This window comes from Typopeltis vanoorti, chromosome 18 (genome assembly GCF_054136105.1).
Source record: "Typopeltis vanoorti isolate ZY-2024b chromosome 18, IOZ_Tvanoo_1.0, whole genome shotgun sequence".
NCBI lineage: Eukaryota > Metazoa > Arthropoda > Arachnida > Uropygi > Thelyphonidae > Typopeltis > Typopeltis vanoorti.
Window position 1 is genome coordinate 69621626 of NC_143566.1, and position 23642 is coordinate 69645267.

At 35.9% G+C, this 23642-nt stretch overlaps 1 protein-coding gene across 1 annotated transcript in view; it reads left to right on the forward strand.

Moving 5' to 3' along the window:
- Positions 1-17336, forward strand: part of LOC150096755 (uncharacterized) — a 40607-nt gene extending 23271 nt beyond the window's left edge. The window contains exons 8-20 of the mRNA XM_090408699.1: positions 1666-1977; positions 2079-2354; positions 2532-2798; positions 2956-3576; positions 4902-5165; positions 6121-6381; positions 6497-6669; positions 11616-11776; positions 12125-12276; positions 12470-12548; positions 14577-14730; positions 15630-16653; positions 17065-17336. Coding sequence (XP_090264825.1) covers positions 1666-1977; positions 2079-2354; positions 2532-2798; positions 2956-3576; positions 4902-5165; positions 6121-6381; positions 6497-6669; positions 11616-11776; positions 12125-12276; positions 12470-12548; positions 14577-14730; positions 15630-16653; positions 17065-17336 — 4016 coding nt within the window. The remainder of the gene's footprint in view (positions 1-1665; positions 1978-2078; positions 2355-2531; positions 2799-2955; positions 3577-4901; positions 5166-6120; positions 6382-6496; positions 6670-11615; positions 11777-12124; positions 12277-12469; positions 12549-14576; positions 14731-15629; positions 16654-17064) is intronic.
- The last annotated feature ends 6306 nt before the right edge of the window (positions 17337-23642 follow it).

The window sequence follows — 23642 nt, forward strand, 5'->3', positions numbered from 1 at the left end:
CATATTTCTTCGGTACCTTCTTCTCCCTCTGACACCTCCAGACTTCTTGCCTTGGCACTCTATCGTACGCTTTCTCCAGATCAATAAACACCAGATATAGCTCCCGTTGTTTCTCTCGAAACTTTTCCATTATCTGCCGTAACCCAAATATAGCATCTGTCGTCGATCGACCAAGCATGAAGCCAAACTACTCCTTTGCAAACTACACCTTCTTCCTCAGTCTTCGATCAAGAATCCTTTCCAGGATTTTCATTGTGTGGGACATCGTCTTTATACCTCTGTACTTCTTACAGTCTTTTGCATCCCTTTTACTCTTGTAGATGGGGACAAGAGTACTTTCCCTCCACTCCTCAGGCATGTTTTCCTGTTGGAAAACTTTTAGGAACAGGTCCCACAATAGGTCAATTCCCTCTTCCTCTAGTGCCTTCCATGCCTCCACTTGGATCCTGTCGGGGGCCCACCGATTTTCCATTCTTCATCCTCTTTATGGCCTCCTTCATTTCCACTCTATTAATGTTCTGCATCATCCCTTCATAACGCTACCCATCTTCTCTGTAAGTCCTCGCATTTTCCTTGTTCAAAAGCCCTTCAAAGTATGTTCTTTTACATTCACTAATACTACTAGTCTTTCAGAGTCTTTGATCTGCATTAAATTTAAGATGCCATTTGATGCCTTATTTCTACATTTTTCCAATCGATAAATTTTTCTCTGTCCTTCCTTTGTTTCTATTTGATCATAAAGATCTTGATACGCCATGGCCTTCGCAACATCTTTCTTGGCTTCTCACTATCTCTCTCTGTACTCCTCTCTGTCCTCTTCCACTCTTAACTCGTTCCATTTCTGCTTTGCCTTCCTCTTAGCCGTTACTGCTTCTTGTACATTATTATTCCACCACCAACCCTCCTTCTGCTCTCTACGAAATCGTCTCTAACATCCTCTCCCTAAAACGGTTCCTCACACTCTCTTCTTTTAAGCGAAACCAATTGTCTTCATCCCATGGCTTCCAAAGGCTCTTATCTTCGATCTTATTTGAAGTCAGCGCACGGCAACCAGTGTCGCTGCGTCACTTGATCTGTTGGGATTGCCTTACAATTTGTTTCTTCCTTAAGTCGTTTTCTTCTAGTCAAAATGTAGTCAATTTGTGAACTGTTGTTACCACTTCTAAACATTATCAAACGTTCTTCCCTCATACAGAAAAACGAGTTCTCAATTGCCAGATCAAACGCTATCGCGAAGTTCTCCAATCCTCTCTCCTTCCTGGTTCATCATTCCTTCCCCATAGCTGCCATGCACCCTTTCGCAGTCCCTATTCTGTCTCCCTATGGGGTCCGTTCAAGTCTCCTCCGACAATCACCATCTCGTTTTCTTGCAGTTCCCTCACTTCTTCATCTAGCGCGTTCCAGAACTCATCTTTCTCATCTGTTGTACAGCCAACTTGTGGGACGTATGCACAAAAAACCACCACTTGCTCTTCTCCAATACCCAGTTTCATTCGTATGATCCTGTCGTTCATTTACATTTACTCTCAGTTATAATTCATAATTGTCCATGTAAGCTATCTGATCAACAATGGTGTCTTCGTGATTTTGTTTACAATCCTTTTTTTTTTGTGTAATTTTTCTAAACTTGTTGACACTATTTGATTGATGCCTCTTTCTTTTCAGTACTAACAACGTGTCCGTACGAAGAAACACCGAATTCCTATCCGACCTACACAGATGTGGTTCAGACCGTAGGGATATCATCCCTAGAAACCTGCGAGCAGTTCTGTACCAGCTATCAAGTGTTCAACTGTCGATCTTTCTCATACTATTCAAGTAATAGTCAATGCTTCATTAGTGGGGATGATCGAGCCAGTGGAGGGGCTGCTTCCGTGCAGGCAAGACCAGGGCTCGTCTTTTACGAAAGAAAGTGTCCCTCGGGTACTCCACCCACTGAAACTCCAACGCCACCGATTCCAACTGTTCCTCCGCCATGTAAGTTGATCGTTTTGTTTTTTTTTTAGCAAATATAGCAAACTTTGAGATAATCTATTTTAATTATAATTCATTACATGATTTAATTTTTTTCCCCCTAGCCCGACAGTGTAGTCCTGGCGAAAGAATCATGTTCGAGAAAACTACGGGTCATGAACTTGCTGCTCCGAATATTATTCTGTATCGAGGTAATCCTCTCATTCCTGGGATAACGAGCGAATGTAGAACTCGATGCGAGGCCAACAACGATTGTAAGGCATTCGTTTTGGATTATGTACAACAGGAATGTTTTGGACTATCGGAAAACACAATAAGTCGTCCGCGAGATTTGCACAGCGCTCTGAACAAGGCTTACTTTGAGGCAATGTGTCTACCTGGTAAGAAAAGAATCATCCTCTTCGCTGTTGTAATTAATGTCTTTTTAAAAGAGCTGTTGCGTATATAGAGACATTTTGATCAAAGCTAAAATTCATTATCATCAGTATTGTTTGAACAGCAAGCCATGATAATGAACTATATTGAATGTTTTCAAATCAAATTATGTTTTATTACAGTGTATTTGGGATGCTCAAAGATGTGGGTGGTTGAACGTTATCCTAATCAAGAATTAAGGGGCGTAGAAGCAAGGGACGTGTTCCGAAGAATCACACGAACGGAATGCGAACGTCGCTGTTTCGAAGAAAGGCGATTTCCGTGTCGATCCGCCAACTATTACGTATTTGATCAGGAATGTCGTTTGTATGCAGAAGAACGAACAACACCCTTCGTCCAGATGGTTTTTGTCACTGGAGCAGAGTATCTGGAAAATCAGTGTAATGTGGGTGAGTATTGAAAAACTAAAATTAATTTATGTGTCAATAAGTGGAGCTTAATTCCCTTAACAACCGATAGAAGGCGCTATCATCGACTATTTTCTTTTTCTTTTTTTTTTTTTTTGGAATCCTTTTTAATTAACTAACCGATGTTTTTTCCTCGCAGATACCACGGGATGTGCCTACAACCCAGTTGAAAGAGATCGTTATATGATTTATGCAACAAAGGCCATACCAAGCATTACCTCGACCATCTTATGTGAACAACAATGTACAAGAGAGCGAGAATTCAACTGTCGTTCATACACCTTTCTCGAACAAGGAGGATTCAATAACCTGTGTCTTCTAAGCTCCGAAAGCGAGCAAACAGGCCAGATAGCAGCTCTCCAAATCCGATTCAAAGCTCTTTATGCTGCAAAGCATTGCCGAGGACAAACAGTTCCTCCACTAACTCCTACTCCACCAACACCTAGTCCTCCGACTCCATCACCACCTACTCCACCACCTCCCAAATATTGCTCTTCCAACGCGTACACCTATGAAAAACTCGTTGGGTATGACATGCGCTTTGCAAGAAAAGAAAGAATTCCTACTAGAACTACAGTAGGGATTGTAGAAGAATGTCAAGCCTACTGTCAGACATTAGGGAACAGATGTAAGGCGTTTACTGTTCAGGTTTCCCGATATCAACAAAACTGTTTCTGGTTGGATGTCGCTGCCGGCAGTGATACCAGCGCTTTATCTGTAAAAGAAGACACCATCTATTTTGAGAAAATATGTCTTCGAGGTAAGAGCAATAGAATTTTAAATGTCCTATTTATTATGTATTTCAAGTTAATTTTATTTTCGTTATAGTCTTTATGTATTATTTTGTTCATAATGAATTTATCTTTGATAACACTGGCCAACAAAAAAAAAAAAAAAAAATTTTCTGCTGATTATGATCTGATACTTCTTTTTTTACTAATTTGGGTGCGCTGATTTCAAATATCAAACCCATTTTTCTCTACCACGTCAGGTTTTTCCTCTATGGCATTTTCTTTTTGCTAATTTGTAAGTTTTTGATAGGTTTAAGGAGGCAGTACTATTTAGAGGATAAAAAAAATCGATTTTTTAATATTATTTTCTGAAAGTATGTACTTTTAAAAATCTGTTCCTAACTTTTTATCAAGAAATTCGAAAAATTCCCGAAGATATAGCCTATTATTCAAAGCGGTTCGCAGATCAGAATCGGAGCGCTCACCGCTCTCACTTGTTAGTAAACGAATAAATGCGTAAGAACCTGCAACGGCACGAACTGGCGCTTTGAATGCGAGAGAGGCTGATGACCAACCTAATACATTTAGGTGATGAAAAGTAGGCGATGACAACTGCCTAAAACAAATGAATGCTATATGCGTCATAGCGGACAAAGAACGATCGAAATCAGTCAATCGTTAATCGATCGTGAAAGTATGATGAGCGCTTATAACGTTTCAATAAAGTCTCTGGGTTTTTTTTTTTTTTGTCTTGTTAATTGCATGTTAGTCGTCAGTGAAGAAAATAACCGTTGCAGCTTCTTACGCATTTATTCGTTTACTAACAAGCGAGAGCGGTGAGCGCTCTGATTCTGATCTGCGCACTGCTTTGAATAATAGGCTATATCTTCGGGAATTTTTCGAATTTCTTGATAAAAGTTAGGAACAGATTTTTAAAAGTATATACTTTCAGAAAATAATATTAAAAAATCGATTTTTTTGATCCTCTAAATAGTACTGCCTCCTTAAAACTATCAAAAACTTACAAATTAGCAAAAAGAAAATGCCATAGAGGAAAAACCTGACGTGGTAGAGAAAAATGGGTTTGATATTTGAAATCAGCGCACCCAAATTAGCAAAAAACAAGTCTCATATAAAAGTCAGCAAAAATTGTGTTGGACTGTGTAATCTGTTGTTTGACTAATTTATTCTTTTGTTGATTAATCATTTTAGCTTATTTTGCTTATTTAGCTGTAAAATTGAACATTCTGCTGCACTCACAAACTTCCTATTGTTTGAATTGGATAAGAATTCTACACTATTCAGGCTAATATATTATTCAAAGCTAGTCTATTATTCTCTTTTGTTTCTTTAGAAAGGCAGTGTGGCAAACTTTGGTCCTTTGAACGTGCCCGAGGATATGAATTCCTAGGCACGGTCGAACAAGAGTTTCCTAGTATTGCCGATCGTTCCGATTGTGAAGATCTATGCTTGAGACATCACCCAACTTGCAGATCAGCTACGTATTATAGCCAAAGTTTACTCTGTCGTCTTTTCTCCGACAATCGGCGAACACGACAAAACTTGTATCAAAGGGCTATCAGGGATGCAGACTACTTAGAAAATCAGTGTGCTGCAGGTAATTCCTTCCGTCTTGTATTTCCCAATTCTATTTTCATATGAATTATTGACATATTCTAAAAAGAAGCTAATAAATTAATAAAAATATTAAATCCTATCTTCTAAATGACAATAAATTAGTGTCTGTAGTACAAGGAAGTTTGAATGTTATTACAAAACATACCTTTTTTAGATAGCCACAGTTATTTTTCATACTCATTTCCATGGGCGTCCGTAGAGGAGGGCAAACGGGACACTTGCCCTCCCCGGGATCTACTTGTGAAAAAAAAAATTAAATAACTAAATAAAAATTTATTGATGAAATTATTTGTCTCCAAGCTTCCCCCCCCCCCCCGCCCCTTGGAAAATTTCCTGCGGACACCCATGCTCATTTCAGTACTGCCAGCCTGGCTGGCCGAGTGGTTAGCGTATCCGCTCTCAGCCAAAAGGCTGAAGATTCGAATCCCATTGTGGGAATGAGTGTTTGTTTGTGATCGTCTGTGGAAATACTAGTGGTCGGCGATAGATGGCGTTGGTGTAGTTGCGGTCAGTTGGTGGATTGTGAGTGGTGGAGACCGGGTTGTAGAGTAGGTGCTCTTCCTCGATGAGTCTTTGGACTCCCTGGAAGTGACAAATAACAATAATAATAATAATAATAGAAAATAAATAAATAAATATGTATCAGTTAACCCTCTTATGCATGAATTTTTATGTTCATTTATAAAAAATTATAATGTTGATACAATACCATTTAATCTTACAGTATTATCACGAATTCATTAATTTTGCTAAATTTGTGCCCTGTATATGTTAAAAATGATGTCCTCAGATGAGGACATCATTTTTATCATATGAGGACACATATTATGTGTTCTCATATGAGGCCCTCATGCATGAGAGGGTTAAAAATATCCCTCGTTGGCGTGACTGATCCAATAGAGTCAACTGTGCTGTTGTATTCCATATTTTCACAGAACCATCTGCTTGTCAATACAGCGAATATCCGGATCGTTTCTTTCCATACATCGATCGTCTGTTTCGAGCTTTTAATCTTCCAGATTGTCAACGCCAATGCGATTCGGAACGGAGCTTCAATTGCCGTTCGGTCAACTTTGAACTTTCAACACACGATTGTGCTCTGAGTAGCGACGACACCATTAGTCTCATTAAAGGAACTCAGGAGCTGGTTCCACATACTAATTCCGTGTACAGTGAAAAAGGAAGCTGCGAACAAGGTAAGAATCCTCCTTCCTAGAAACTAAAGACTTATTTACATGTAGAAATTGCGTACATTTTCAGTGAGTAATATATGTTGATATTTTTGTTGTTGTTGTTGTTGTTCACGCGCAGTTCAAGTCCAGTGCAACCAGCAGGACATGTTGTTGACTATCAACTTTGGTGCTCCATTTAGTGGAAGAGTGTATGCCAAGGGAAACCCGATTCAGTGTTATGTAACTGGGACGGGACAAACATCGCTTCAATTCGCGGTCTCCTTGGGTAGTCGATGTGGAACGCGACAAGAGGTAGATGAATTTTTTTTCTTTGTTTCTTTGAGACATGACAATAGCTGAGAGAGAGAGAGAGAGAGAGAGAGAGAATGAGAAATTATGTTGAAAGAGAGAGAGAGAGAGAGAGAATGAGAAATTATGTTTAGAGAGAGAGAGAGAGAAATTATGTTTAGAGAGAGAGAGAGAGAGAAATTATGTTTAGAGAGAGAGAGAGAGAATGAGAAATTATGTTTAGAGAGAGAGAGAGAGAGAAATTATGTTTAGAGAGAGAGAGAGAGAAATTATGTTTAGAAAGAGAGAGAGAGAAATTATGTTTAGAGAGAGAGAGAGAGAGAGAGAGAATGAGAAATTATGTTTAGAGAGAGAGAGAGAATGAGAAATTATGTTTAGAGAGAGAGAGAATGAGAAATTATGTTTAGAGAGAGAGAGAATGAGAAATTATGTTTAGAGAGAGAGAGAGAATGAGAAATTATGTTTAGAGAGAGAGAGAGAGAGAGAGAAATTATGTTTAGAGAGAGAGAGAGAGAGAGAGAGAGAGAAATTATGTTTAGAGAGAGAGAGAGAGAGAATGAGAAATTTTGTTTAGAGAGAGAGAGAGAGAAATTATGTTTAGAGAGAGAGAGAGAGAGAATGAGAAATTATGTTTAGAGTGAGAGAGAGAGAAATTATGTTTAGAGAGAGAGAGAGAGAAATTATGTTTAGAGAGAGAGAGAGAGAGAGAATGAGAAATTATGTTTAGAGAGAGAGAGAGAGAGAGAATGAGAAATTATGTTTAGAGAGAGAGAGAATGAGAAATTATGTTTAGAGAGAGAGAGAGAGAAATTATGTTTAGAGAGAGAGAGAGAGAATGAGAAATTATGTTTAGAGAGAGAGAGAGAGAAATTATGTTTAGAGAGAGAGAGAGAGAGAGAATGAGAAATTATGTTTAGAGTGAGAGAGAGAGAAATTATGTTTAGAGAGAGAGAGAGAGAGAATGAGAAATCATGTTTAGAGAGAGAGAGAGAGAGAATGAGAAATTATGTTTAGAGAGAGAGAGAAAGAGAAATTATGTTTAGAGAGAGAGAGAGAGAATGAGAAATTATGTTTAGAGAGAGAGAGAGAGAGAGAGAATGAGAAATTATGTTTAGAGTGAGAGAGAGAGAAATTATGTTTAGAGAGAGAGAGAGAGAGAGAGAGAGAGAGAGAAATTATGTTTAGAGAGAGAGAGAGAGAGAGAGAGAGAGAGAGAGAGAGAGAAATTATGTTTAGAGAGAGAGAGAGAGAGAAATTATGTTTAGAGAGAGAGAGAGAGAGAGAATGAGAAATTATGTTTAGAGAGAGAGAGAGAGAGAATGAGAAATTATGTTTAGAGAGAGAGAAAGAGAAATTATGTTTAGAGAGAGAGAGAGCGAGAGAGAAATTATGTTTAGAGAGAGAGAGAGAGAGAGAAATTATGTTTAGAGAGAGAGAGAGAGAGAGAATGAGAAATTATGTTTAGAGAGAGAGAGAGAGAGAATGAGAGAAATTATGTTTAGAGAGAGAGAGAGAAAGAGAAATTATGTTTAGAGAGAGAGAGAGAGAGAGAATGAGAAATTATGTTTAGAGAGAGAGAGAATGAGAAATTATGTTTAGAGAGAGAGAGAAAGAGAAATTATGTTTAGAGAGAGAGAGAGAGAGAATGAGAAATTATGTTTAGAGTGAGAGAGAGAGAAATTATGTTTAGAGAGAGAGAGAGAGAGAGAGAGAGAATGAGAAATTATGTTTAGAGAGAGAGAGAGAGAGAGAGAGAGAATGAGAAATTATGTTTAGAGAGAGAGAGAGAGAGAGAAATTATGTTTAGAGAGAGAGAAAGAGAAATTATGTTTAGAGAGAGAGAGAGCGAGAGAGAAATTATGTTTAGAGAGAGAGAGAAATTATGTTTAGAGAGAGAGAGAGAGAGAGAATGAGAAATTATGTTTAGAGAGAGAGAGAGAGAGAATGAGAGAAATTATGTTTAGAGAGAGAGAGAGAAAGAGAAATTATGTTTAGAGAGAGAGAGAGAGAAAATGAGAAATTATGTTTAGAGAGAGAGAGAGAGAGAATGAGAAATTATGTTTAGAGTGAGAGAGAGAGAAATTATGTTTAGAGAGAGAGAGAGAGAGAGAGAGAGAGAAATTATGTTTAGAGAGAGAGAGAGAGAGAGAGAGAGAGAAATTATGTTTAGAGAGAGAGAGAGAGAGAATGAGAAATTATGTTTAGAGAGAGAGAGAGAGAATGAGAAATTATGTTTAGAGTGAGAGAGAGAGAGAAATTATGTTTATAGAGAGAGAGAGAGAGAGAAATTATGTTTAGAGAGAGAGAGAGAGAGAGAATGAGAAATTATGTTTAGAGAGAGAGAGAATGAGAAATTATGTTTAGAGAGAGAGAGAGAGAGAATGAGAAATTATGTTTAGAGAGAGAGAGAGAGAATGAGAAATTATGTTTAGAGAGAGAGAGAGAGAGAATGAGAAATTATGTTTAGAGAGACAGAGAGAGAGAGAATGAGAAATTATGTTTAGAGAGAGAGAGAATGAGAAATTATGTTTAGAGAGAGAGAGAGAGAGAGAATGAGAAATTATGTTTAGAGTGAGAGAGAGAGAGAGAGAAATTATGTTTAGAGAGAGAGAGAGAGAGAATGAGAAATTATGTTTAGAGTGAGAGAGAGAGAGAGAGAAATTATGTTTAGAGAGAGAGAGAGAGAGAATGAGAAATTATGTTTAGAGAGAGAGAGAGAGAGAGAAATTATGTTTAGAGAGAGAGAGAGAGAATGAGAAATTATGTTTAGAGAGAGAGAGAGAGAATGAGAAATTATGTTTAGAGAGAGAGAGAGAGAATGAGAAATTATGTTTAGAGAGAGAGAGAGAGAGAATGAGAAATTATGTTTAGAGAGAGAGAGAGAGAGAGAGAGAGAGAGAGAGAGAGAAATTATGTTTAGAGAGAGAGAGAGAGAATGAGAAATTATGTTTAGAGAGAGAGAGAGAGAATGAGAAATTATGTTTAGAGAGAGAGAGAGAGAATGAGAAATTATGTTTAGAGAGAGAGAGAGAGAGAATGAGAAATTATGTTTAGAGAGAGAGAGAGAGAGAGAGAGAGAGAGAGAGAGAGAAATTATGTTTAGAGAGAGAGAGAGAGAGAAATTATGTTTAGAGAGAGAGAGAGAGAGAATGAGAAATTATGTTTAGAGAGAGAGAAAGAGAAATTATGTTTAGAGAGAGAGAGAGCGAGAGAGAAATTATGTTTAGAGAGAGAGAGAGAGAGAGAGAGAAATTATGTTTAGAGAGAGAGAGAGAGAGAATGAGAAATTATGTTTAGAGAGAGAGAGAGAGAATGAGAGAAATTATGTTTAGAGAGAGAGAGAGAAAGAGAAATTATGTTTAGAGAGAGAGAGAGAGAGAGAATGAGAAATTATGTTTAGAGAGAGAGAGAAAGAGAAATTATGTTTAGAGAGAGAGAGAGAGAGAGAGAGAATGAGAAATTATGTTTAGAGTGAGAGAGAGAGAGAGAGAAATTATGTTTAGAGAGAGAGAGAGAGAGAATGAGAAATTATGTTTAGAGAGAGAGAGAGAGAATGAGAAATTATGTTTAGAGTGAGAGAGAGAGAAATTATGTTTAGAGAGAGAGAGAGAGAAATTATGTTTAGAGAGAGAGAGAGAGAGAGAATGAGAAATTATGTTTAGAGTGAGAGAGAGAGAGAGAGAGAGAGAAATTATGTTTAGAGAGAGAGAGAGAGAGAATGAGAAATTATGTTTAGAGAGAGAGAGAGAGAATGAGAAATTATGTTTAGAGTGAGAGAGAGAGAGAATGAGAAATTATGTTTAGAGAGAGAGAGAGAGAGAATGAGAAATTATGTTTAGAGAGAGAGAGAATGAGAAATTATGTTTAGAGAGAGAGAGAGAGAGAGAATGAGAAATTATGTTTAGAGAGAGAGAGAATGAGAAATTATGTTTAGAGAGAGAGAGAGAGAGAATGAGAAATTATATTTAGAGAGACAGAGAGAGAGAGAATGAGAAATTATGTTTAGAGAGAGAGAGAATGAGAAATTATGTTTAGAGAGAGAGAGAGAATGAGAAATTATGTTTAGAGAGAGAGAGAGAATGAGAAATTATGTTTAGAGGGAGAGAGAGAATTATGTTTATGCGGATCCCATAATACGATAAAAATCATCTTTTCTGATGTGCTTTTAATACCATTAACAAACTTAACTACGTATTCGATCGCTTAAAAAACTTTCATCAGCGGCTTACACAATCATCGTCTGCTTAATCGATTCTTATGTGACTTACGAACGAATAACTTGCTGGAACATTACTCGTTCGTAAGTCGATGATCGACTGTATTTCGTTTTTATTAATTGCTCACGTTCTCTGACAGTTTTGCTGGGATAAAAAAAACCGGAGTTTCTTGGACGAAAGAAATCGGCGATTTTTCGAATGAGACGGGCTAATCACCTTCGATTGAAAAACCATTAAAAGGGAAAGAACGATGAAAAAAAAAAAGAGGGAAAATGCTCGCGAGAGTGAGACAGGAGAGTGGGGAAAAACATATGGCTTTTTTTCCGCTTTTTCTTTTTTATATAAATTTCTACTTAACAAGACTGCCTTTCCTGATGGCTAATGCAAATGGCAGTTATTATGAAATGGCTTAAGTACGAAATAAATAAATCTTTTAATGCCTATTTCTTAATTAAAAAGTCCAGTAAAAGGATTATAATTTTTATCTCTGGGCTCAGAACGTATTAATTCCTTGCTAGAAAATGAGAAAGAAAGAAAGATAGAATGATAAAAAGAGAGAACGTGAAGGAGAGCCAACAAAAAAAAAAAGGAAAGAGTGAAAATCTCTCTCTCTCTCATATATATACCCACGCACACATACACCAACACATCAGACACTCACACGTGACATGCTTGACACTTAATGGTGTTATTGGTGTCCGAGTACATAAAGCGCTGGTTGCTTCTTTGCAGGGAGCAGGACGTTACACAAACGAGGTGGCCATTCAACAGCATCCTGTGATCGTAACGGAAAGCGACAAGGTCATCAAGGTAGTGTGCTCGTTCGGTGCCGAAGATAGAACTGTCACTTTAAACGCGCCTTATCCAGGTGCATCTCCAGGATACGATGTGACGTAAGTGGAATGATGGTTTGTTTTATTTGTGCATCTTTCACGCCTTGTAGGGAAATAGACGGTGATGGCCTCATAAATTCCTACGTAGATAAAAACCACAAATAGTAAATATTTATTTGCATTAAATAAGAGGTCCCATGACATCCGTTCACCCCCTTGAAAACAAGGAAGCGATCAATACTTAAGAGAAATAAATTTATTATCATAAACAATTGTAAGATTTTAGTAAGTCACGCTCAGTCTAGTTTCAAATAAAGTATTATCGACTTGCGTGATTTTCTCGTGTATCATTCAGCACTCTTTGTTAATATTAGAAAGAGAATTGATGGGTCCTTTTGCTTATTTTAGGACACGCTTCCAACCGACAGTGACAGCTATTGTGACAAACACAGCACCTCCGCCTAATGTAGTGATGAGAGTGCTGGACAGATCAGGAAGGGATGCTTCTGTGGTGGGACTTGGTGATGACTTAACGCTTCGTATTGAGTTACGTGATAATGGTAAGGTTAATCTAAATCCAGAAGTGAATTCCAATACGATTTTAAAGTGGTAATTTGTGTATTTGTTAAAATTTCGATTTCCTGGCTTGTAAAAGTCTCCATTGTGATATTATTCAATTACATTTTTTTCTTTCTGTTATTATTTATATTTTACTGCTAATTGCCTTCTACTTTCAACGTTTTTTTTTTTTAGCTAATTTCGCGTTGTTTGCTCGCAACCTGTACGCTCGTAGTTCCAAGGGTGAGTCGCTGTTTCTGATCGATAGCGCAGGGTGAGTTATTTCTTGTTATATTAAATTAATTATTATTTGAAGGAAAGTTATTACAACCGAAAAGATAAGGAAATGAAATAATATTTCTTTCTTCTTTTCCAAAATAGACAGAGAGAGAGAGAGAGAGAGAGAGAGGAGGTGCAGGTCTGTGGTTATCTGAAGTACGGTTTTGAGTATTTCCTGTCCCTACGAATTTCACATCGTCTTCCGGAACCCAGATAAAATATAATGTTTCTCCCCTTCACTGAATCGCTATATCGAATCGATTCGCTGAATCGATGACATTGCGATATCTAAGGAATAGTTTACTTCTTCCTTAAACTCTCCCAGATAGGTTTTATTGGGACCCGGTGATTAATGGTGGAGTAAAATCTGCACGTACGAGGACTGAGCAAAAATTGCTCAGATGATTTTTTTTTCTGAGCAAAAATTGCTCAGATGATTTTTTTTTCCCCTGGAAAGTGAAACACTTTGAAATACTTTCACAGTCACGTATGATATTTAGCAACTTCTCTTGACACCATCTACCGGACACGAACATTGTAGCTCGACTCAGTTGTGAGTGAAGTGACCTGAAGTGCCATCATCGTCAGAAATGGATACTGTGAAGAAAAAATGTATGAGCATTATCCGTTTTCGTTGCAAAACACATTGCATTACAAGAAAAGTTTACTTCCAATAAATTCTCTTCCAGATATCTTTTGATTAGTTCCCTCAACTGTTTTCGTTCTGTGAATATTGGTCTATTGACATTGTCCAATTTGGAGTAGATGCTAGTACACAAATTAGAAACCAATAAATTAGACCATTGAATCAGAAACCTTTATGCAGATGCACACAAACGTCACTTAGGCAGAGTATATGCAAAATACTCGTGCGTCATCACGTGTTCTAGGGAACTATGTAAGAATGTTACTGGTCAGTAATCGTCAATAGTGTTGATCACAATGGGAAACACAAAGGATCTTTCTGATTTCGATAAAGGACTTATTGTGGATGCTGTCTGGCTGGAGGCAAGATTTTGAAAATAACAGAGCCAACTGGTTTCTCAAAAAAGTGGGATATCCCGAGTGTATAAGCAGTGGAAAAGTAACCCACACTACTTGTTTGAGAGGCTTAACTGTGGTCCTAAGACAATCTGTCAGGAATGAGATCGCCGTCTTCTGAAAAGGCTTGCGCAGACAAACAGAACTTCTTGTGTGTGTGTGCAGCAATTGACCAAAGCATTTAATGAAGGGTGTTCCCTACCCCTGTCTCACCGAACTATGTGCAGGTAATTGAAGAGGATCGGCAGTCGCATTCTCATAAGGAAACGATAATGCGGTGGTCGTTATTTGTAGTTAGACTGCGTATTTAATTACAGACGTAAGAGGCAGTGTCCACAGAACTCATATATATACGTCAGTTTTAAGAAAGGGTCGCAGGATAGATCTGAATCTCTGAATGACAATTTGTGGAGGTTTAGGAGTTTGTGTAGCTCCATCGGTATCGATTGAGCTATAGAAGCTCCCAAAATAGCCAATGGTATTCTTAGACGTGCAGTTTAACTGTGCGTCTAGGAACAGCAATAGCTCTTTGTTTTATGATGACCCAATTTTCTCTTGATTGGAGAGAAAATTTCTCTCCAATGAAGATAATAGTATTGATAATAGTAATGGTAAAAGAAGATTAAAATGCTGGCACCTAGTGTCACATATTGACACTAGATGGTAGCACCAGCACTGACCTGTATACATTGGTTTGTACATTCTTGTTTTAATACGAATTATCTTTTACATGTCAGTTATGATATTAAAGTGATTAAAAAGTAATTAGAAATAAATAATCATCCATGAAAGTGGATGATTTTATACTCCTTTATAGGAATGAAAAAGAAAAGCTTAGAGGATTTATTCAAGTTATTTTATTTTATGTTTAATTTTTATGTGACAACTTTAGTGAATTTATTCACTAAAGCTGTAACTAAATAATTACTCTTGTTTTGGATGCGTAAATTAATAAAGTTTCTTTGTTTATTTTTGTTTTAAGGTGTCCAACAGATATCACCATATTTCCCGCTCTTCTGGTGGATCCACGTGATCGGAGATCTTTGTTTGCAAACTTCAAGGCATTTCGCTTCCCCTCGACTGGGCTTGTGAATTTCGAAGTGCAAATACGGTTCTGTGTAGAGAGATGCGAACCGGTGAGTAAAATCGCCAAAAATAAATAATTAATTAAAATTCTAATAATAAAAGAAAAAAACTTTTTTTCAAAAATTTTAAATTAATTTTTTTTTTAAATTTCTATTCCAGAATTTTTTGCCGTTATTTTTGAATGAGAATTTGTCGATTAAAACTAATTACTCTATCTTTTAATAATCTTTATTAATTAATTCACACTATACTTTATTTCTACCTTCTCCTAAATCTGTGATTTATTAGTAATAAATTATTACTTTAGTCATAGTTGGTCATATTAATATTGAAGTGAAAATTATTTAATCATATATTAGTTCGATATATCTTCACTAGATGGCAGAAGTAGAGATGCACGCAATCTCAGCTTAGCTGAAATAAGCAGAGTTTTCTATATTGAGCAGTTCGTGATGACAACAAAGGATAACTTTGGTTAAATATAGCAATTAGAGAGAAATTAATTACGAAATCAGCACTTTGGAATCATGTTACGCAAATCTTTATATTAAAATAGCACAAATTTTATTTCTTTAATTTTTCAATTAATTGCGTTTGATTAAATTGAATACGATATGCGAATTAAAAAAAGCCAATCGTGGTGATGTTTTTAATAGACAGTAATTTATTAATTTACTGTCTAGATTTAGTTTTTTTAAGCCTGTAATGAAATGAATAGTAAATACTTCACTTTTAGTTATGTATATTATGAAATATTTTAGTTTCGTATTTTTAAAAATGAAATCTATCCAACAATGCACTTCTCTTTATGATAAGCTAATATTAAAACAATCAACAATATGAGATATCGCATTATTGATTCCATATTGTTGAAGCAATCAACAATATGCCATGAAGATTTAGAGAATAATTGCTGGGACAAATAATAAGTTATTTTTCATATATTTAGGTGTTTTGTGCTAATAACATGGAATCGTACGGAAGACGCAAACGAGATATCCAAATTCCCCAGTTCTATGCCGCCAACGCCACCTGGTCGGTTAATCCAGTGAATGCTAGCAAGAACACAGCAGCAGCAGCAATGAGAGACAAAAAAATACCAGTTTTAGTTCCTCAGACAACGTTTGTCCAAGAAGCGATTCCCCACCGATTTCCCGATGAAATGGTTCTTCAGGTGCCAATATCCGATGTCGAAAAAGAACAAAGAGACATCAAACCTCCTCCACTTTCCAGACCTTCAACAGTGGTGAAAATTCTCGATTCGCGCAACCAAACAGGCAGATCGTTTAATCATACGTTTTTCCATAGAAATTATTCATTTGCTTCTTCTCATTCGGGATTAGATCGCAGACCATCACCTGCACATGCGTCTTCCTCCCCAGTAGACCGCAATCTTGGTGTTCACTCGGAGACAAACCGTAAAAGCCTTCACAACTCCCCAAATGGAGTGAATCACAGTCACAACATTAGCACCCATCACGGACAACCCAATATCCGTCATCATTCTCCCAACATCATGGACTATCCAGGACGATTGAACCATCAGACAAACATTGGTCCGAATCCAGTACTTAACGACAGACTCGTTCCGGTTGGCATAAACTCCGACTTATATCTTCCCAATGAGCCTGTCATTCTTACCAAGAACGATATTACCAGATCTAAACCAAACCCGCAGGACAGTGATCGAAACGAAAACAGTAGACCAATGCTACAGCCACCGATAGATGATTTAAACAAAGAATCTCCTCTTTCGAGACAGCCATTTGTGAACAAACCTGACAATGTACTATCGTCCACAACCAAGACCGAGAACTATAGCAGTCCTCATACCAGCACGCCTGAAATTGTGGTAACAAACGATAAACCGGTTCCAGTCGAAGTCCCTCTGTCATTAGCAATAATGGTTGGAGATGACTCCGGAACAGAAGTTGATTGGGATAAAGATTTCAAAAATATTGACCACAGTAAAGGTAAGAAAATACTAGAGAAATAAGTCCATTCGTATCAAAATCTGAACAATTTGGAATTATTGATTTCAAATCATTTGAATGATTTCAAATCATTGATCTGAAATCATTAATACCGTTACGAAATAACACAACAATGGGTTTTGTATCACGTGATCATATTCATAATTTGTCATTGTTATAGCACCAAACGACAAATAATTGACAAATTTCGAAATCTATCATTTTAATCATTGTCATAATTCCCATTGTTGAAATGTGCAGTATTTTCGCCATTGTTGTAATTAAACGATTGTTGCCAATCACATTTTTGTTTCATATTTTTCATAAATGTTACCATATTAAATGTTACGATCTAATCGATTTCAAATTTCAATATTTTTGAAATTTATGAATTCTTTCTTTTCTTTTCAGATCCAGTTGAAAAGAATCCTAATATGATCTGCACATCGATACCAACGATCATAGCTACCGCCATCACTCTATCTGTCCTTCACGTTGGCGTCATAGTAGGCGCATATTTCTGCTACCGATGGAATCGAAAGAACAGAAGGAAAAAAGATTTCAAAAATAGCCTCACGTTTCCCGAAACTCCCAGTTCATCTAACAGTAGCAGGGAAGTATATTATGGAGGGCCAGAGGTAACGTTTCGAAATGTTTACGGATCGTACGAATCACCTCCGTAAATTTAATGAACCGATGGCCGAGTTGGAGAAAGATGTGAACTTTGAAAAGCGTCAGTGTAGCTATTTAGGATTTTTTTTTTTTTTTTTTTTTTTTTGTACTTACTTAAATGTCTGTTAGGACTATTATTAATGTGGTAGTTTGGCTAGAGCTGTGTTCAATGTCCCAGAGAAGCATTTCAGTACTCCGGTGATTTGCGCGTTCATACACACACACACCGATCATCAACACCCCCCCCCCTCTCTCTCTCTCCTACCTACACACATACAAACAAATAATAACAGTTTTGTTTATCCTGTTCATCTCCACAAAACAAACAGCTGTGATAAAAGATAGTTTTGGATGTATTGTTAAAGAGAGATGTGCGTGCCACGTGATCAGTGACGTCATTAAGCATTGTTATCCTACATAAAATAATTTTTTTTGTTTGTAATAAAAGATATTACAGTGGATTCGTTTTTTTTTCTTGTATTTCAAAGCCATTTTACGAATAGATATGCTCCTTGTTAAGTTGCTACCTACTTTTTTTTTAAAGATTTTTTTTTTTTTTTTTTTTTTTAAATTTTAGAATTTTATCGCTTCTACAAAAAATGGCGTATTTTTTCACGTGGGAGAGAAAAAAGCGATAAGAAGTTCCTATTTGGAAATCTTAACATTTTAAAATAAATATTCAAATTTATACAAAAGTTGCCAGCATTCTAAACCAGTCCAAGTGTAAAGAAAGTTTGTTAGCTGGCGGCGTCAGATAGATCCCGACTTTAAAAGTCAATTCAGGAGACTCCGCAAGATGTCTTTAGACATGCGTAAGTAATCTTGTTATAAACATTCTCAAGTTAGGCTACGAAGAGAAAAATGCGTTGTTCGGAGGAAATAGACTGCACTTGCGTCATATTGGCAACATACAAGAAAAATCTATGGAAAAAAATACTTTACCTCCGAGCTGCTGCTATTTTTGGTAGCCGAAATATCCGTAGATGGTTATAATATTCAGGAAATACATTTTGTGCTACACACACGCGCGTTGATGTTATCAGATATAACATTGTAAAGATTATGAAGTCTTTTTTTATTCATTTTTAACCTGTTCCATTTGCTATAGCTTTTCTTTTTCCATTTTAATAATATATAGTTTATTGTTCTTCTGCCAAACGACAAATTCTCACTTTTTTAACACGTAACAATTCTTAATCGTTATTATAATTCAACATTGTTGTGATGTGAAATCAACTTTTATTTTTTGCTATTGTTATGAACTAGTCATTGTTGAAATGACAACTTATTTTCATTTATTGTTAAAAGCGAAACAATTTGATAAAGTGAAATCGATTACTTTTTTTGAAGTTAATTTCAGCTTTGAACAGCAACTCTACTGCCCTCTGGTGATCCGTTACCGGAAAGTTATTCCAAAAACTTCCTCTGTTTTTCTAGTAGTCGATGACGTCATAAGAGACGAGATAAACCGATTAGGCAGGTGTTTGGATTGTTTTCATCTAGCTCTTCGGTCGAAATCGATGAGACACGAAAAAACAGCAAAGCAAACCAAAGAAAGCTTGATAGGAAAAGGAAATCAGATTAAAAGAAAAGCGTACGAAAGAGAGAGAAGGAAAGTAAGAAAGAAAGAAGCCGGCAATAAGTCATTCGGAAGAAACGAATTCAGTTAGGTGGATCTAAAGCTGGTAGGAAGGATGAAAGCAGAATTTGTGTCGACACTGAAATGATCTTAATGTGATTGTCAACACACTTGAGGTGTTTTGGTCTTGAGAGAAAAGTCAATAAAACACGCAGATGAGCATAATGAGTATATCTGATATTTCTTAATGGCCGCATAATTCTTACGGAACAAACAATCACGAAGAAAATCGAAAATTGTCAAAATTTGTCGAAAATTACAATTTTCGACTTCAGCTATTTCTTTCAAATTCTCTCCTGTTTATTTCCTAATTATTGTTTATTTCTTACATTTCAGTCATTGTTACGTCAGAAGGCATCTTTATAGCATTGTTATCTACTTGAAATTGACATGAATTTATTTATTTATTTTTAATATTTTTTTTTTGCTAGGATTTATAAATCTTAGCAGCATAACATGCTGTTTAAACTTGTGATAAAAATGTTTTTCTAACAAAACTGCGTATATCGAAAACTGAAGAAATTTTACAAATGAAAATATAATGCAATAGATGCAACAAGTATTGAGAACAATACAAGTGATGATAATAGATAGTAAAAAGTAATGCTAGATATTGTTATAAAAATATTCTACAATTACTGTTGTAGAGATTGATAAAAATATATAGAGACTGATAAAGAAAAGAGTCGTAGTCATACTGATTACCAAAAAAAAAAAAAAAAAAAAAAACATACAGTGTATGCGATAGAGTCACTAAAAATCAAATGACTGTATCTAGCAGGGCACACGAATACATACAGAAAATAATGGAGACAATAATATATAACAATTCGAGTAATTTTCTGTGATATGCACTTAAAATAAAAGTAAACATTATTCAATCCCATGAGGCATATATAGGTTAAAGATACCATGAAAGTTTATATACTTGGTTTTAATAATTTTCAGAAGTATGCAAAACAATGTTTTGCGCTTGAAATATATTCACGTCTGAGCTACTTGTATATAGAGGCTAATGACTTCGTATTACTTGCCATAGTATGTATCCCATATTCCATAATGCAATGCATAATGGGAAGGGCTACTACCCAGACTGGACCTTTTCCGACCTTTATTGAGGTGTATTTAAGTAAAGACCTCTCTAAAAATTAGACGATCCCGAAAGATCGCCCCACTCAGCTTTGTTCACTCAGTCACAGGCTCACCCCGTCACCAAGAAGAACTTCTCAGCATTGGTTCTACCCAGTGGTAGGTTCACCCCACCACCAGACAGAGCCATAATCTCAGCGGTGACTCTACTCAGAGACAGGCAAAAACCTACCCGAAGCAGAGCCTCTCATATCCAGCATGAGAGGCAAACTCAAACGTGGTCTCATCAGTGGGAACCAGACCCGGGAGAGATACCAAGGTTGAAGTAATGCAGAAGTCATATATATATATATCACATACCAGTACTCAAAAGGTGCTTGAACTGCTTAATAAAAATCTCTGGATGAGAGAAAGATGTAGAAAGTTTTTTTATCTTGGGCGTGATATACGTTAAAGATACCAAGAAATTTTATACTTGGTTTTAATCCTTTTCCTCTCTATACAAGTAGCTCATACGTGAATATATTTCAGTCACAAAACTTTGTTTTGCTTACTTGGGAAAAGGATTAAAACCAAGTATATAAAATTTCTTGGTATCTTTAACGTATATCACACCAAGGTAAAAAAACGTATATATATTTCAAATTTGTCTATTAATGCTATTTATATTCTGTCGCTAATAGGAACCCACGTGAATATATCGACAGATGGATTGAATCAATGGTGTTTGCAAATAAATCAATCCCTTCTTCAGATGACCCTGATTGATTGTACAATCAGCCCTTTCGTTTTCTGTGTGTTCCAAAAGTTCAAATAGTTCCAAAAGGGATGATTGTTTTCTTTCTTTCTTTCTTTCCTTCTTACCGTGTGAAAGTGCAAAAACTTTCTCTTCTATCCAAGACATCTTGACAAACTGCACGGCGTTGAAGTAAAGGAGTTGAACTCACGGAAGCAATCACAAAAGGCACGCGAAGCAAATGTGCAGTAAAAGTCTTCCCTTGAATCGCGTGGTTTGCTGTTTTGAGAGCTGAAAATGTGTTGTTAGTACAATCGCTTTTTTTTCTTTGTTTTTCTGACTCCAGAGTTAAAATCAAATTTAAATATTTTTTTTAACTGCATTAAATATTCAGCGACTTCTCCTTTTCTGTAAATGGCAACGTGATTTCCAATGAGAAGTCACTGTCTCAAAACGTATCTTATTATTATTCTAAGTAATCCTTTAAGAAACCTAAATGAATAAAATAATCCGTTTAAAATGAAATTTATATGTGTTTATTTTATTTTAATTACGACATTCAGATTATTATAAAATTGTTTTAATTCAAATTAAAAGTTTTTATTCCATACTAAAACGAAGTCAATTGAAATAGATTCATCTTCACGTTATTATGTGAATAATTAACCTAAAATGTCGACTTAATTGTTGATGTAACGTTTTTACGATAGATGGCAGCACCTTACTTTCATCAACGCACCGCATCATGTATCTGATTTCGCTGCTTTTAGTATAAAATTTCTTTTAATGTTAGTTGGGTTTATTTCAAGAACTTTTCGACTAACATAATTAATGACATTTTCAGTAATGGACACTTTCGCAATCAGCAAAACGAATATGATAATTACAGACTGATTAATTTCCCTCATTTTCACAGGAATTACTTGAGGTCATTATCAAGAAGTTGCTAATATTTCTGTGGTTTCTATAAATATGAGTGTGGATTTGCAAATGAAACCGCGCTGATATTAATATTAAGCACTCGTATGTTAGGAAAATGGTAGGAGAATTGGGAAGTGCGAAAAATTTCTTAATTACTTCAATTAATTCTGATGCTAATTCAGCAATGATTGTTGGGTTAGGTAGGGTTTCTTAGATCTTATTTCACTGAGGGGAAAAAAGTCTTGCACTAGTTTAAGGGGAACACACACACACACACACACACACACACACACACACACACACACACACACACACACACACACACACACACACACACACACACACACACACACACGCACGCACACCTTTTGCCAGCTTGATTTGCTTTCTCAGTCTTAAGAAAAAAATTAAAGTTGATGAATTACGAGATAGCTCATCTTACATATGCTAATTAAGAAGGGAAATAATTAAAATAGGCTTATATATATATATATAGTAGAATCTTTAAAGTTTTAGCTTAGTGGGTCACAACAACAGTTAATCCGGCCCTCTATATGAGCTTCCTTAGCCCAGTCGGTGTAGACGAAGTCCTTTGGAATATATATCTACAGACATAAAATACTTATCCTTAGAAGGCTGTAACAAAGAAGTGGCAAACTGACTGCATTAAATTGCCTGAAACCCCCTAATTTAGGGATTTTAGGCAATTAAATCTGAAGAAGGGGCTGATTTATTTGCGGACACCATTGATTCCATCCAGTGCTAGAACTGTCGATATGTCGATATATTCACGTGGGTTTCTATTAGCGACAGGAGATAAATAGCATTAATAGAAAATTTGAAATATTTGAAAAATAAAAATTTGAAATTTGAAAATTTCAAAAAAAAAAAAATATATATATATATATATTTATTTATTTATTTATTTATTTTATTAATTAGGAAAAGATTTTTGGAAAATTTTCTGGTGTTTTTTTTTTCCTTTTTTCTTTGGAGGGGCCAGGGCCCCTGGCTCTCCCTTTGGTGTTCCACTGCACATGAATTTGAATGAATGAAATACACTTCGTAGCAAATCTAAATAACTTGGTTATGGTGATCATAAGAGAGGTCTAACAGAGAAGTAAACATTAAGCAGTAATTTCTATAAATAGTATTGTTGTTCGAATTATTTCATTATTTGTATGTTCAATCAAACAGCGCAAGTTATTGCAGACGAATCATTGCATTCGTATAACAATGGAAACAAAACAAATAAAAAAAAAGAAAAAGGATGTATTAGAAAAGGGGATTGATGAGGAGGAAGGTTGGGAAGTAAGTGAAAGAGACAAAGGACTAGATTGAAGAAAAAACGAATTAAAAAAAAAGGAGTCCAGACGAAAATAATGAAAATTAAAATTTTCAATTTGACAATTGACAAATTTAAAAATACAACCGAAAATCGCACAACCAGAACAACAACAACAACACAAAAAATACTTCTAATTCTTCCTATTTTATTTCTGATTTTTTTTTCCTTTCCTGAATCATTTTTCTTTTTTTTTTTTTTTTTCAATCAAACTCTCTTAATTAATTTCTTTCAGGAATTTCAAAATAATTTCCATTGATTTTTCTTATCCCGAAATAAAAGACAATTTTTATAATAGAAAAAAAAATATTTAGTTTCATTTTGATTTTTCTCTCTGACCAAAAAATCGAAGGAAAAAAAAAGCGAAAAAGAAGAAACTAATTTGTCATTGCAGGCAAGATAAGTTTAAAGTAATAACTGTTCGAGTGACAGCAGAAGATCGATGCTGTTTGGACGCTCCAGGGAAGAAATGGTACTGAGAAAGTCTACGTCGAGCAATGGATGATTTTCGCCGTACAAGAATATTTTCAATTTATTAAAGAGAGAGAGAGAGAGAGAGAGAGAGAGAGAGAGAGAGAGAGAGAGAG